At 62.7% G+C, this 13,452-nt stretch overlaps 1 protein-coding gene across 2 annotated transcripts; it reads right to left on the reverse strand.

The window, feature by feature from the left end:
• Positions 1 to 6,551: 6,551 nt before the first annotated feature.
• FGFR4 (fibroblast growth factor receptor 4) lies at positions 6,552 to 13,148 on the reverse strand. Of its 2 annotated transcripts, XM_015642284.3 has the most exons (18): positions 12,968 to 13,148; positions 12,514 to 12,618; positions 11,296 to 11,565; positions 11,101 to 11,190; positions 10,812 to 10,978; positions 10,603 to 10,726; positions 10,131 to 10,321; positions 9,878 to 10,016; positions 9,601 to 9,794; positions 9,228 to 9,373; positions 8,963 to 9,084; positions 8,753 to 8,863; positions 8,426 to 8,616; positions 7,916 to 8,038; positions 7,770 to 7,840; positions 7,365 to 7,502; positions 7,192 to 7,297; positions 6,552 to 7,112 (listed from the first exon to the last, which is right to left on the reverse strand). In XM_015642284.3, the coding sequence occupies exons 2-18, from the start codon at positions 12,584 to 12,586 to the stop codon at positions 6,966 to 6,968; spliced, it is 2,403 nt and encodes an 800-aa protein (XP_015497770.1). In that variant the 5' UTR covers positions 12,587 to 12,618; positions 12,968 to 13,148; the 3' UTR covers positions 6,552 to 6,965. The 2 variants fall into 2 exon arrangements, with proteins under 2 accessions (XP_015497770.1, XP_015497771.1); XM_015642285.3 differs by lacking the exon at positions 11,296 to 11,565 and having other exon boundaries at positions 12,968 to 13,146.
• Between the last annotated feature and the right edge of the window lie 304 nt (positions 13,149 to 13,452).

Genomic DNA, 13,452 nt, shown 5'->3' on the forward strand with positions numbered 1-13,452 from the left:
CCGCTGCCCGGGCCTCGCTGCCCCGCAGGCGCTGAAACGCTGTCCTGGAGCGGCTGCGGGCTGGCACCTCAGAGGGGCACTGAGGACTTGCCTCCTCCCTGCCTGCGCACCTTGGCAGCCCCACTGAAGGCACCTGCCTTCCTGGTGCCCGTGTGGTCTTGCCCAAGCACTCCCTCTGCTCTGTGACTGGTGATGGAACAACCATTTCTCCCAGCATTTGCTTCTGAGGAGCCACACCAAGGTCTTCGACCCATTGTCACCCTACTGTGTGCTGCCACCAGAGAGACACTGCCATGTTCAGCTCATGCCACTCCAGCACACCCACGGAGGGTGGGGTGATTCGGCAGGAAGTTTTTCTCGTAACATGTTTGTACCTCTGAGGTCCCAGCCCAGGGCTCAGCTGGTGGCACCTGACCTATTTTAGGCCCTTTCCCTCCATGGTCACCTGCCATGGTGACATGTGGGAGCTGGGGCCATGCTGTGCCCCAGTGCTGAATGAACTTGGCACTGAGTTCCAGTATCTACACAGTTCTCCCCACCTTTGCAGAGCTGGGGCATCACCCAGCGTGCCTGGGTCCCTTGTCTTACACCTGAATGGGAAATACATTGTCCATCTCTCCGGGATCGACTGGCAGCTGCAGACTGGCACACCTGGGAGAGAGCCCAGCAGCCAACTTTCCTCTTTTCTCATTGGAGCAACTTGCCATGCACGTTTCTGCCACGTTCCCAAAATAAAACTAGTGGTTTATTTATACCCCCCCAGGGGCGGGCAGGGCGTGTGCAGAGCAGGAACACCCCGTGTCTTCCCAAAGCTGTTGTCTGAGACCCAGTGAGTAACCTGGGGAGATGTTCAGGGCTGTTCCAAGCAGAACTGTATCCTGGGCACTGGCTGTCACCAGCTGCCCTCCTTCTGCTGAAGTGCCCCCTCTTAGGCTGAGCGGGGAAAGCCAGAGCCTTCGGGACATGTCCCAGCCTGGTTTCTCCTTGTGAGCCCCTGGTCCATGGGCACATGGCACAGAACACGCCGATGCGACACTGGTGTTCCGGGGCTGCACTGCTTGGGCAGCGATGCCCAGATAGCTCTGCGCACCCCGAGGCATGTCCACATCCCACTGTCCCAGTGGGGCCCCGCAGTGATCCACCTGCAGCCATGTGGTTATTGGCGCAGGGAGGAGCAGGGCAGGGGTGGCGGGATGCCCTCAGACGCACTTCCCATCTGCTGTATCACCTCCGCCCGTGCCATGGCCAGCGCCCGCAGGAAGGGCCTTCTCCAGCCCTTCTCTTCCGGCAGAGGAACAGGGAAATGGCATCGTGGCCACTGCCTCCCGCTCCCGCCCGGATGTGCGGCACAGCGGGCAGCGTGGCCGGCCCTGCCGCCGCAGGGCTTTGTCTGCGGGCTGCAGCGGGGAGCACGGGCGGCCGCGGCCACCCCACCGCGGGGTTCACCCTCAGCCCCCCGCCCCGCGATCGGGCTCACCCCCAGCCCAGCCCCGCTCCCAGTGCGCGCCGGGGCTCTACGGCCGGTCGGGCCGGTAGCCGCGGAACCGCCCGGCACTGCGGGCTCCCTCTGCAGGCCCCGGTGCCCGCGCACGCATCGCATGGTGCCCCACGGGAACGGCCCGGTGCCCCCGCGGCCGGCGGGAATGCGCATCCCCGGCTCCCGCCATGGCCGCTCCCCGCGCCGCGGTGATGCCGAAGGGAGCGCGGCTCCGCACCGGGGGCTCCTGCTCGCTCCCCCGGAGGGAGATGAGGGCGTCACGGCCGGCAGGCAGGGAGCCCCAGACCCCAGCGTGGAGGGAGCTGTGGCCCACGCGGGTCCCGCGGGAGCCGTGGGCAGGATGGGCTGGTTGCGAGTTGCCTCCGGCCGCGGATGTTCGCCGGGGCGGGGCCTGGGGGGAGCGCGGACCCCGGGGGCAGCACCGGGATCCTGCACAAAGGGCCGGGGGCGGTGGCTGGAAGCTGTGGCCGTGGGGCTGGATGACGGCCGGGAGCGTGGGCGAAAGGGTTAAGGAGTCGCCGCGGGCAGGGGGAGGGCTGGCCCGGCCAAGGGAGAGGAAGGAAGCAGAGGAGGAGAGGAGCGGAGAGCATCCTGCCCGGAGGGTTTGCCGGGGGCCCCCTTTCCCCCAGGAAGCGGCTTGCGTGGCTTGAAACCGCAGGGATGGAGCGCCGGGAGCAGGGGCGACGGGTGGGGCTCAGCCCGGCTCCGTGCCCGCAGGCGCGGCTGCACCGGCCCGGTGTCTCTGTCGCCGGGGCTGCTCCTCCTGCCGGGGTGACCTCTGCTTCCCAGGTCCCTCACCTCGCAGTCCCCCTGCCCTGTTCCATGGTCCCCCGAAACCTTGAGGGGGCAGCCCAGGGCATACAAGGGCGGTGGGTGCGGGCAGGACCGCTGCCATGAGCTGCCGGGGACAGGAGCCATCACTGCTGAGCAAATCTGCCCGGCGCAGAAGAGCTATCACTGCACTGTCACCTGGAGGCCAGTCCCTGCAGCAGCCATGTGCAGCATGGGGATAATCCCGAGGGCCCGAGGCCCAGGGTGCCCGTCTGGGTGCTGCAGCTGCTCTCGGAGTCCGCCCTGCTTCCCCAGCCCTCAGGTTGCCCCCCATTCCCAGCTTAGGGGGTCCGCCCCAGCCCTGGGCAACGAGGCTGAGCTCACGCTGGACTTTGATCCATCCACGAAAGGTAAAGCCAGGTTCACCAGGCTCGAGTGCCCTTGAGGTGCCCTCCCGGAAGGATACAAACGGGATGGACATTGGGACTCAGCACAGCTCTGCCGCCCAATCCCCCGCCCTGTCCCACTCCCAGCCCGTGTGGGTGATGGAGAGCAGAGCCAGGATACATCCCCATGCCGCAGACCGTTTTTCACAGTCGCGTTTGTCATCCTTCCGACAAAGTCCCGTGCCTGTCCTGCCGCCAAGGCCACTGTCACCAGCCTAAATGCGGGCGGTGTGCGGCGGGGGAGCTGCTCGCCCTCTCCGTTCTGCCCGCCCCGCGCAGCTGCTCCCGCCGGCCGGGAGATGGGGCTGACAGTCCGCGGCTTCCCGCAGCACCGGCGGCTCTGCCCGGCGGGCGGGGGGCTACGGGCGGGGGGTCCGCAGCAAGGGACCACCGCCCTCGCTGGCACCCCCAGCGTGGCCTGTCCGGCTGGGACTGGGGGTCCGCAGTGGCGCTGGAGCCTCGGCACTGCTGCTGTGGGGAGAGAGGGGGTGCGTGAGGAGAGATGCAGAGGGGTGGGGGTGTGTGTGTCTGTGTGTGTGTCTGTGTGAATAGGGATGGTGGTGTACGTGTGCGTGTGTCCAAGTGGGTGTGTGGGGGTGTATGAGGGTGCATGGGGGTCTTGTGGAGGATGTAGTGTGTGTGCTTGGCTGGAAGTGGATGCATGCACGGAGGGATGTTCCTGGAGGGTGTGCCTGAGGTGTGTGTGCAGGGTGGTGCGAGTGTGCACACATGGATGGATGTGTGTGTGCAGGTGCCTCTATATGGATATGGGGGTTGGATGCATGCCTACATCTCTGTGTGTGCCTGCATCAGTGTGTGAGGTGTCCCTGGTCACAGGAACTGTGGTGGGATCCAATGTTTGGATTCCTCCACAGGAGAGACGGGGCCCCGCCTCAGCCTCTACTCCGAAGTGTGGGTGTTCATGAGCCCCTTTTCTCTGACCGCTGGCCCATGGGGGCTCTTCCCTTCCTTCGCTGCCTGGGCACATGCGGCACAGACATGGGAAAACGACAAGGCAGGTCGTGGAACAGGGGCAGGCAGGAGCAGCCAGAGGGGCAGTGCCAGCTCCTCCTACCAGTGGGGCAGACAACAGCCTGGTGCCTTTCCGCCCCGCCAGCCTCATCCTCTCCTGCCCGGGGGCAGAGGCTTTCTGCATCTCACAGAAACCAGATTCTCCCCAGAGATAAAATCCTGTTGCCTTTGTTTTGTGGAGAAAAGACAACATCAGCTCCCGGCCAAACAACAGAGTCGTTAAGCGAAGGCATCTCCGGGCAGGGGCTCGGAGCCACATCCTGGAGCTGGAATGAGGAACCAGTTGGTGTCCTGGCCCCTGGGGTGCTGTCTCCCCCAGGGCTCAGCATTCCTCCCAGGACTACAGCAGCTCCCCCAGGACTCAGCATCTTACCCACACACCCCCTTCCCCCACCCCAGACCAGAATCACCTTCCCTAGGGCTCAGCATTTCCCCAGGGATCGAAGCATCTGCTCCAGGACTATGGCATCCCTCTAGAATCATCGTACTCCCCGCCAGGGACCACAGCATCCCATGGAGGACCAGCAGATTAGTGGGGTGGCTGTGAAGCTCCTCAGCCCCACCAACACACCACATCCCATAGGGATTCACAGATATATCCCAGAAACATGCAAGGGGGAATCTGCAGCCCTGGAGCAGATTCTGGGGTGGCAGCAAGTACATGGCCCCAAAACTTGGGCAGACAGGATTACCCACGGGCATGGCTGGGCAGGGATCGGTGCCAGGGCCCAGGGACTGGGAGCAGGCGGCAAGGGGGGGTTGTGGTGGTGGGGGTGTGTGGGAACGCTGCCTCAGGAAGCCAGCAGGATTTACTGGGCTACACGCTAAATCCCCCTCACAAAAGGGGCCTGTTCGTGCGGACAGGATGCTGGTGGCTCAGCCACACTTGTTTGGCCAGCAGAGCCTGGCGGATTAAGGACAATTGGTTCAGCCCTGACAGAAAATACCAGGAATGTTAAACAATAAAAACTGCCTCCAGTTGTCGTGGGGCTGCAGGACGCCCCAGGCTGCTTCCCTGCCCAGCCATGGCCTCGGCTGCCCTGTGCCTGGCAGAGCTGGTTTGGGCACAGCCCCTGTACCCACTGCTGCTATTTTTGGGGGTTCACTGGGGGATGTAGTGGTACCTGGGGATGGGCTGACGGCCATCCCTCCAAGGTGGGGCAGGCAGGTGGGCACAGTGGTGGGTACTGTCAGGACCCTGAAAGCATCCCTGGGCTGTACTGGTGTGGGTGGTTGGGCTGTGGGTAGCAGGCACTGCCTGCACCTGCAGCAAGCCTTTTGAGTGTGCAGGGAGTGAGCAAGGCTTTGGCAGGGATGGCAGGTCCCTGCTCACAATGTCCCCCTTCTGCCCCCCTCCTCGCCCTTTTGTATTAAGCATTAGCAAAGCCACCTTTGCCTCACCCTGTGAAATTTTCCCATTTTCCAGGGAAAGGGCAATGCAGGGTGAGCAAGAACTGCCTGCCCTCTGTGCTGCCCTTAGCATGGAGACCCCATTCTGAAGTGAGGTGGGGGCAAGCTGGGCACAGCCCCTTTCCATGTTCAGTCTCAGGCCTGGCTGGGATCTGGGCAGCTCCTGTGGACAGCTTGGGCAATTTGCCCTTCAGCGTGTGAATGCCCTATTCAGGGTTGTGCAAAATGCATTGGTTCTGGCACATTACCGGACAGCTGGGATCCTTCCCAGGCAGGCAGGCTGCCGGGACAGGCAGGTTTCACACCTGCCAGTGGGCTGTCTGCCTCCACCCACCGTGCTGGAATGGGGGGCTCATCCCAGCAGAGAGGGGAGTTGGGCTGGAGATGGAGGCTGCAAGCATGTCACTGGAGTAGGATCCCCCCAGCAGCCCTGTGAGGGGTTGTGAGAAGGAGGGGACACTGGGATGGCTCTGAAAGCTGTTGTGTTCCCAGCATATACAATTCACAACAGGCACAGCACCCATGGCTGAGTCAAGTCCCAAGTTCTGTGTCTCTTGAGATCCCAGACTGGCACCAGCAGAGCAGCAGCCAGGATCAAGGGACTCCCTTTCCAGCTGCTCTGGGCCCAGGTCCTGCCCCACAGCACCTGCCAGCCCCCATCACCTTGGGCTGTTTTGGGGCAGACTGTGCCAGAGAGCCAGCTTCCATGCTGAAAGAAGCAGCTTCCAGGCGGGGGGCTGTGAGTGCAGCTGGGAACTGAAGAAGGAAACCAGATCCTGGGGCTAACGGCCAGCAAAGCCTGGCCCTAGATGAAACCCTAGACCCAGGGAGCAGGCTGGCAGGAGGGGGTGAGACAGCTGCAACCCTCCCTGCCCACGCTGCCGTTATTGCTGGGCACCACAGGGCAAGGGGGAGCAAAACAGGCATCAGAGAGCAGGAGCTGGAGACCCCCAACTTGTGCTCCCATGCACTTTGGGGAGACAGAGCCTGTAACTCACTTTTATCTGGAGTGCTGGGCTGGCCTGGGCAGGAGGGTGAGGGAGGTCTCCAGTGCATGGGGCTGGGCCCCAGAGCACTTTCCCAGCCTGGGAGCCCTTGGCAGTTGGGGGATCGGTTTCAGGGCAGTGCTGGTAGCGGAGTTCACGGTGGCTTAGTGCAGCAGTGGCTAATGGGGAACAGATGCGAGGGTGCTTTGTGCTGGAGCAGGCCTGGAGGCACAGGAGTGGGGACATCACTTCCTGCACCTGTGGCACTGTCTCTGTGTCCCCCAGGAGTGATTGCAGGCCCCTGTATTGGCTGGGGCAAGGAGGCAGCGAGGAGGCAATGCCTGACCTGCCTTCCAAGCTTAGGTGAGCCTTTTGTGCCCCAGGAGCAGCCCAGAAACTGCACTGGGGTGTATTCCAAAAAAATAATTTATCAGGTTGATATTTCATGTACATAAATATTCATCTCTGTGGCTATGTACAGATGCAGCAGGAGCCTGGCAGCAGCGGGGCTCCTGCCCAGAGATACTTCCACTGAAGCTGGCCGAAGCCCATCTCCCTGGGCAATGCCATGGGCATCCCAGGCAGTGCCCACCTGGAGAGGCTCTAGCTCCTGCTGGCCCACAATACCAGGCAGATCTCAGCCAGGGCTGACGGCTCAGTGCTCAAAAGGAGCCTGGAGAGAGGGACACTCTGTCCCAGTGTTGTGGCTCAGGGCCCTGCCCACCCACTGCTCAGCCCGGACAAAACAGGGACCTTTGGGAACCTGGACCCCCTCCCTGCAAGGGCAGAGGTGGCTTCAGCATCACCCTTCCCTGCCCTCCCTTAAGTCCTCACAGTGGGATAGGAGAAAAGGCAAGGAGCCAGTGGCAGCGGGTCATGGGTGAAGACGGAATCATCAGAGGAGCAGGAGCTGGCCGTGTCCTCGCAGGAGGGTGAGTACTGCTCGAAGGGCATGGAGAGGTCCAGGTACTGCAAGAAGGGATGGTGCCATGACCACCAGTGCTGCCCACACTGCCCACCCCTCACCCACCAACTCCCCTCCTCTCACCTCCTCTGAAACGGCTGCCAGGATCTTGTCCAGCCCCTCCACAAGCTGCTTGAAGGTGGGGCGCTGTGAGGGCACGGCATGCCAGCACTCCCTCATCAGCATGTACCTGGGGATGAGAGTGTGTTAGCAGGGTCTCACCCTGCCCCCTGCCCACCCACCTGGCTGGTACTCACAGCTCGTGGGTGCAGTTGGATGGCCGGTCCATGCGGTGCCCCTCTTTCAGCAGCTTGAACAGCTCCTCCACAGGGATGCCGGGGTAGGGGGAACCCCCCAGCGTGAAGATCTCCCACATCAGGATCCCAAAGGACCACCTAGGATCATGCATAGAAAAGAAGGGTCAGATAGATCCTGGGGTTCTCCCCCAGTTTGGACCACTGCACCCTGCAGTGCTGTGGGAGCAGGGATGGGAGAGGGTGGATCACCCCTGGGGAATATGTTCCCCGCTGTCCCCACAGAGTACTCCCACTCTGCTCATGGGGACCCTCCACTACATGCATAACCCCAGAGTACTGCCTTGTCCCACACCAACAACACCTTCAGCCCACACCCAACAGACCCTCATTCCCCTCAGGACTCACACATCACTCTGGTGGGTGTAGACACGGTCAAACAGGGCTTCAGGTGCCATCCACTTCACTGGCAGGCGACCCTATGAGAGCAACCCCCTGTTCAGCTCAGCCCTGCTTCGGGGTCCCTGTGCCCCTCTCCCAGGAGCCCCACTCACGTTGCTGGTTTTCTTGTAGTAGTCGATGTCGTGAACGTCCCTGGCCAAGCCAAAGTCAGCGATTTTCATCACACTCTCTGCTGTCACCAGCACATTGCGGGCAGCCAGGTCACGGTGGATGCACTGCCGGGGGGAAGCAACACCCACAGGGGTGTGAGATGGTGACTCCAGCTCCACATGTCCCCTTCAAACACTGAAATCACTGTTTCCCTTCCACACACCCCCTCTGCAGTGGTGGGGCCATCCCATCATCGAGCTAGCTGCAGGGGCAGGGCCACATAGACTTCCCCAGGAGGTGGGTCAGGCTTTGAATTCCACATTTTTGGGGAGGTACTGCCTTGAGCTTTGCTGGATGGGGCTGGGAGGCTCTGGACAGCCTATGGGAATGGGCTGGGCTCTCTTTCCACAGGGACAGTGGGTTCACCAGGGGTAAACAGCTGCTCTATCATTGTCATGCTCTCCCCAGCTGTGCCCAGCACAGGTACCCCATGCAGGCCATGCCAGCCATACCCGTTTGGACTCCAGGTACTCCATGCCACGGGCGACCTGGTAGACACAGGAGACCAGATCCTTGAAAGAAAGCTGCTCCTCAGGCATTGCCATGACATCAAAAGCGTAGTCAGGTGTCGGGGGCCGGCGGGCACGGAGGTACTCGCGCAGGTTGCCCTTCTCAGCAAACTCCACAATCACGTACAGCGGCCCTGGGAAGGGCGACCACTTGTTCAACGCCTGCCCTGCCTTGTCCCTTCCCAGTTAGCCATTGACCCCAGTAGTCCACATCCCCTTCCTGCTCCATGTCCATGCCCTGCCTGAACCCTGCCTGCACAGCCCCCTCACCATCCTGTGTGCAGACTCCCAGGAGGTTGATGATGTTCTTGTGTTTGTCCATGAGCTTCATCATCTCCATCTCAGATATGAGGTCAGCCAGGTCCTTGTCAGTGGCATTGTCTAAGGAAGGAGGGCTGTGTCACAATGCCAGCTGGGTGGCACCCTAGCCCAGTGCTGATGCCACCTCTGTTCCCAGGACACTGGCACAGGAGCTGTTACCTTTCAGCATTTTGACAGCCACGGTGATGGCTCTGTCTGGCCGATCCCTGTCTATGCCGTAAGCCTCTGCCCGCACCACCTGGCCAAAGCAGCCTTCCCCCAGGGGCTTCCCCAGCACCAGCCTGGCAGGGACAAGCAGAACCACGAAAAATCACAGGGATGGCCTTATGGTGGCCAGAGACCTCCCCATCCACCACTTGCATGCTCCTGTCCCTAGGGCAGCTGGGAAGAGCAGCCCCTGTCCCTGTCCTGTGTGGCACCGTACTTGTCTCGGGGGAACTCCCACTTGGCGTCAAGGGGCAGGTCCAGCTCCATGACACCAGCCAGCATTGGGGCACAGCTGGAGGAGAGACGGGTGACACGCATCAGGGACGTGCTGGACTTCCCAGAGGAGCTGGAATCCAGGGAGAACTGTGGAGAGAGACACAGGTCCTCAGCTATCTCATCCCATGCTCCAGGAACAAACAAAGGCGCAACAGAAAAGCAGAGACCCTCGCTTGGAGCAATGGGATGAGCCAGTGGGAAGGGCAGCCTCAAGGCTGGCAGCAGAGAAAGGTGTGATGGGCACAAGTGGCACTCATGGAGCCCATTGGTCACCAAGGTCCCCTGCATTACCAGGCCTCAAGTTTGGTACCCACCTGTCGGATGAGTGGGAATTTGGAGAGTTTGTGGACTGCCATGGGCTCCAGGTGCTGCTTGCTCGACTGAGTCTGCATCCGGCACAGCACCACAATGATAATGGCCATGGCCACGGCGAGTGAGCCCGAGGTGTAGATGATGATGTCTGTGTACTTGGTCTCAGGGGCCTCAGCTTCCCGCACCAGCTCCTCTTCTGCAGGGAGTGAAGGAGCTGGCCTGAGGCATGGACTCTGTGTGCTGGTGATCCCAGACCCCACACTGGGTCCCCATCCCTACCTGGCAGGACGGTGAGCCAGGCAGACTGGTAGGAGAGGCCAATAGAGTTCCCTGCCAGGCAGGTGTACTCGCCAGCATCCTCCATGGACACATTGCGCAGGTACAGCACCTCCACCTCAGAGCTGTTGATATCTGCAGTCTGTCAGAGAGAGGGATGGATGGTCAGTATCCCTCTTCCTCGGGGGGCTCTGTGCATCCCTGTCACCACTTCAGCATGAGTATCTGGGACCTGAGAGCTTCCAGCCCTTATTACCTTGAGCACTTGCACATAGGGGACCCCGTCAGGACCGTAGTTGCTGCCATTCACTTCAATGTGCTTCAGCCACTGGATGTGGGGCTGGGCATCACTGTAGACCTTGCAGAAAAACTCCACATCACTGCCCACCAGGGCTGTGGTGTTGGCGGGCAGCCCAGCCTGCAAGATAGGCCTGTGCGGGGACCTCTCTGTGCACAGGGAGCAGAGCAGTGTCACTGACATGGTGGCCAAGGGCAGAGGCTCCTTTTTCCCTCCTTCTCCACCCACTGTGGAGCCACAGAGAGCCCTTCCCCAGCTCTAAAACAGACCAGTGCAACCTGAGCCTGGTCTCCATCCCATATCCCTGGGGTGTGAGGGACACGTGGGCTGCATCAGTGGACAGGCCATGAACAGAGGCTCCTCCACCCCTTTCCCTGACCCCACCAGGCATGGGGAAGCCCAGATCAGCACCATGCTGAGGAACTCTCACCCAGCACGTCCAGGAGGTAGCTGTAGCGGATGCTGCCAAACCTGTTTTCCACCAGGCAAGTGTAGTTGCCGCGGTCAGAGGGCACCACGCTCTCCATCACCAAGCTCCAGTGCTGGTGCCGGAGCTGCAGAGTGGGAGGTAAGGCAGTGAGGTGAGTTGGGGAAGATGGATCCTGGGAGGGAAGCTGTGGTGGGAGGAGCTGGCCATACCCGGATGCCCCCGATGCGGTGCTCCCCTCGGAACTCGCGCCCATTCTTGAACCAGCGGATGCTGGGGCTGGGGCTGCCTGAGGCCGGGCAGCGGAACTTCACCGTGTTCCCTGCAGGGACTGCATACAGCTTCTTGTCCATCCGGTGTGGGTGAGTCCAGTAAGGAGCTGGGGACATGCAGGACGTACAGTGGGAGGATGCCTGTGCTGGGAGCAGGAGGCAGGAGTGCCCCGTGCCCCTGGTTCTGCCCCACCTGCCCTCTCCTGTAGTGCCCCGGTGTGGCACTGACCTCTGTGCACATAGACCGACTCCTCATTTTGGTCTCCGTGAGGGCTGTCCCCATCACTATCTTCATCATCATCACCTGACGCCAGGGAGTCTGCAAAGGGAAACGAGTTGAGAGGGACATCCCTGCCTGTAGGGCTGGGTGGGCAGTGGCTGCATTGCTGCCCCGGGGGTAGCTGGGTGCTGCCGGGGCTCCTACCCACGACAGAGATGGTGAAGTTGCGCAGGACCTCCCCAGTTCCCCGTGCCTGGCACACGTAGAGCCCTGAGTCCTCGTAGGCAACCTCTGAGATCTCCAGGAGGCTCTGCTGGAGATAGATGCGACCCCCCGAGACGAGTGGCCGGGACTCCTTGTACCAGATCACACTGGCACCACTCTGGTTGGCATCACAGTACAGCTTCAATGTGTTGCCTGGGTCCAGTAGGAGATGTTCCTCTTCTGACTCCAGCAAGGGGCTCTCAAATAGCTCTGGAGAGATGTGGTGAGCACCCATCCCAGTGCTCACCCCTCTCTGATAACAGGACCCCTCCATATCCCAGTCCTAGTGTGGAGAGCATGTTGTGTGACACAGCCCAGAGCCTGGCTCTGCCACCCCAGAAGTGGATAAGGGCTGGACTCTGCCCTGAAGCACGGGGACCATCCCCAGTGGCATGTCCTCGTCCAAGGCCACACATGCTACCATCCTTCCACCACTCCCAGTGGTGCAGGGTGCTCCAGCCTGTTCTGCCTTACTGAAGGAGGGCACCAAATCCCTCCAGACATCCATCCCTGAACTTCTACAAGCCCCAAGCCCGCCTGGGACCCCTACAGCCTGGCTGTCCCCAGCAGTGCCCGAGCTGGCACAGGAGCCCAGCTTGCTGATGGCCAGCAGCAGTGTGTCCACGTGGAGACCAGAATCAACCTGGCTGCCAGCACAGCAATACCACGGCAGCCCGACTGCCCACGTGCAGGAGCTTGGAGGGCATGAGTGCGTCTCCAGCCTATTGCATGGCCAGCACGGGAGGGATGTGGGGCAGCTGGTCTCTGGTCCCCGGGGACACGTCCTTCTCCCACCACCTCGATGCACAGACTGCCCTCACCTCCCCAGGAGCCACACACGGCAGCCACAGCCCACAGCGGTCTCGCAACCCCTCTCTGCCACGTGTGTCCACCGAGTGAGCCAAGCGCCCGCAGCACAGGAACAGCCTGGCTGGAGCCACCCTGCTCCTGTCAGTGATGGAAACGCTGGTTCCTGTGCCGTGACTCCAGCTCCTACCAGCCCTGCCCTGCAGGCAGAGCGGTGGGGCTGCGTGCCCAGGGCAAGCACCCGCATCCCAGCCCGGGGAATCGCCGCCCAGCTGAGATGGAGAAAGTATTCACAAAGCACGACCCCACTCCCGCCGCCCCCCGGCTCCGCTTCGACCCCCGCAGCCGTACCTGGCTCCATCGCCCTGCCCCGTGCAGCCACCGCCAGCAGCAGCCCCGCCACGACCTGCAAGAGGGGCCGCATCTTCCAGGCCCCCCCAGCGCGGGGGTCCCACCCTGCGGGACAGGCAGGGGCGAGTGAGCGGATCCGGGCGGGCAGCCCCCTCCACTCCCGAGGAACCGGGGAGAAGCAGTCGAGGTCCCCAGGTCACCGCGAGGGTGGGTGCGCATGGACGGGAGGCAGAGCACGGGGATCCCGGGGCAGGAATGGGACTGGGCACGGACAGTGGGAAACACCCCGTTTGCGTGCCGGGAATCCGACCTCTCCAGCCAGCGGCAGCCTCAGGGCGCTAGGGGAGGTTATCCGGGGGCAGGGGACCGCGGGGGATCCCAGGGAGGGGGAGAGTGTCCCGGCAGGGGGGGCCCGAATGGTGCCGGGGGCGAGGGTCGCGGTCGGCGCGGTTACCGGCGGTGACGGGCTCCAGCGGCGGAGCCGCCTGTGCTGCGCGGGCCGGGGCAAAGTCCGGGGACAGCGGGCTCAGCGCCGCCGCGCCCCGCACCGTGGCCCCATGGCGGCAGGGCCGGGGACGGCTGCGGGCTCGGGACGGCTCCGGCTGCCGGCAGGGCTGGGGCTCGCTCCGGGCTGGCTCCGGCCCCGCTCTGCCGCCGCCGCGGGGGCGCGGGTACTTTGTAGGGACGCGCTCGGGTTACAGCGGCCCCGCCCGGAGCGCTGGGGAGGCGGGAGGGGGGGGCGGCACCACTTCGCTGGCATCTCGGCAGACCGACCCGCCGCCGAGCTGGACGGGGGAAGTAGGGGGGCAGCACCCGCCCTACCCCCCAGCAGGGAGAGGTGGCCCCTGGGCCCCTCTGTCCCGGCCCTGCCGGTGCAGCCTCCCCTCGTGGGTGGGGAACGCAGGGAGCTGCAAAACACCCGGGGCTGCTCCTCTGTGC

This window comes from Parus major, chromosome 13, assembly GCF_001522545.3.
Source record: "Parus major isolate Abel chromosome 13, Parus_major1.1, whole genome shotgun sequence".
Taxonomy (NCBI): Eukaryota; Metazoa; Chordata; class Aves; order Passeriformes; family Paridae; genus Parus; species Parus major.

Bases quoted from the DNA above. Each gene is read 5' to 3' on its own strand.
- FGFR4 (XM_015642284.3), bottom strand. From the start codon at position 12,586: ATGCGGCCCCTCTTGCAGGTCGTGGCGGGGCTGCTGCTGGCGGTGGCT. The intron at 9,795-9,877 runs GTAGGGATGGGG...CACTCCCTGCAG, and splicing joins CTGGCTCACCGTCCTGCCAG to AAGAGGAGCTGGTGCGGGAA. The intron at 9,374-9,600 runs GTGGGTACCAAA...CTCTCTCCACAG, and splicing joins AATTCCCACTCATCCGACAG to TTCTCCCTGGATTCCAGCTC.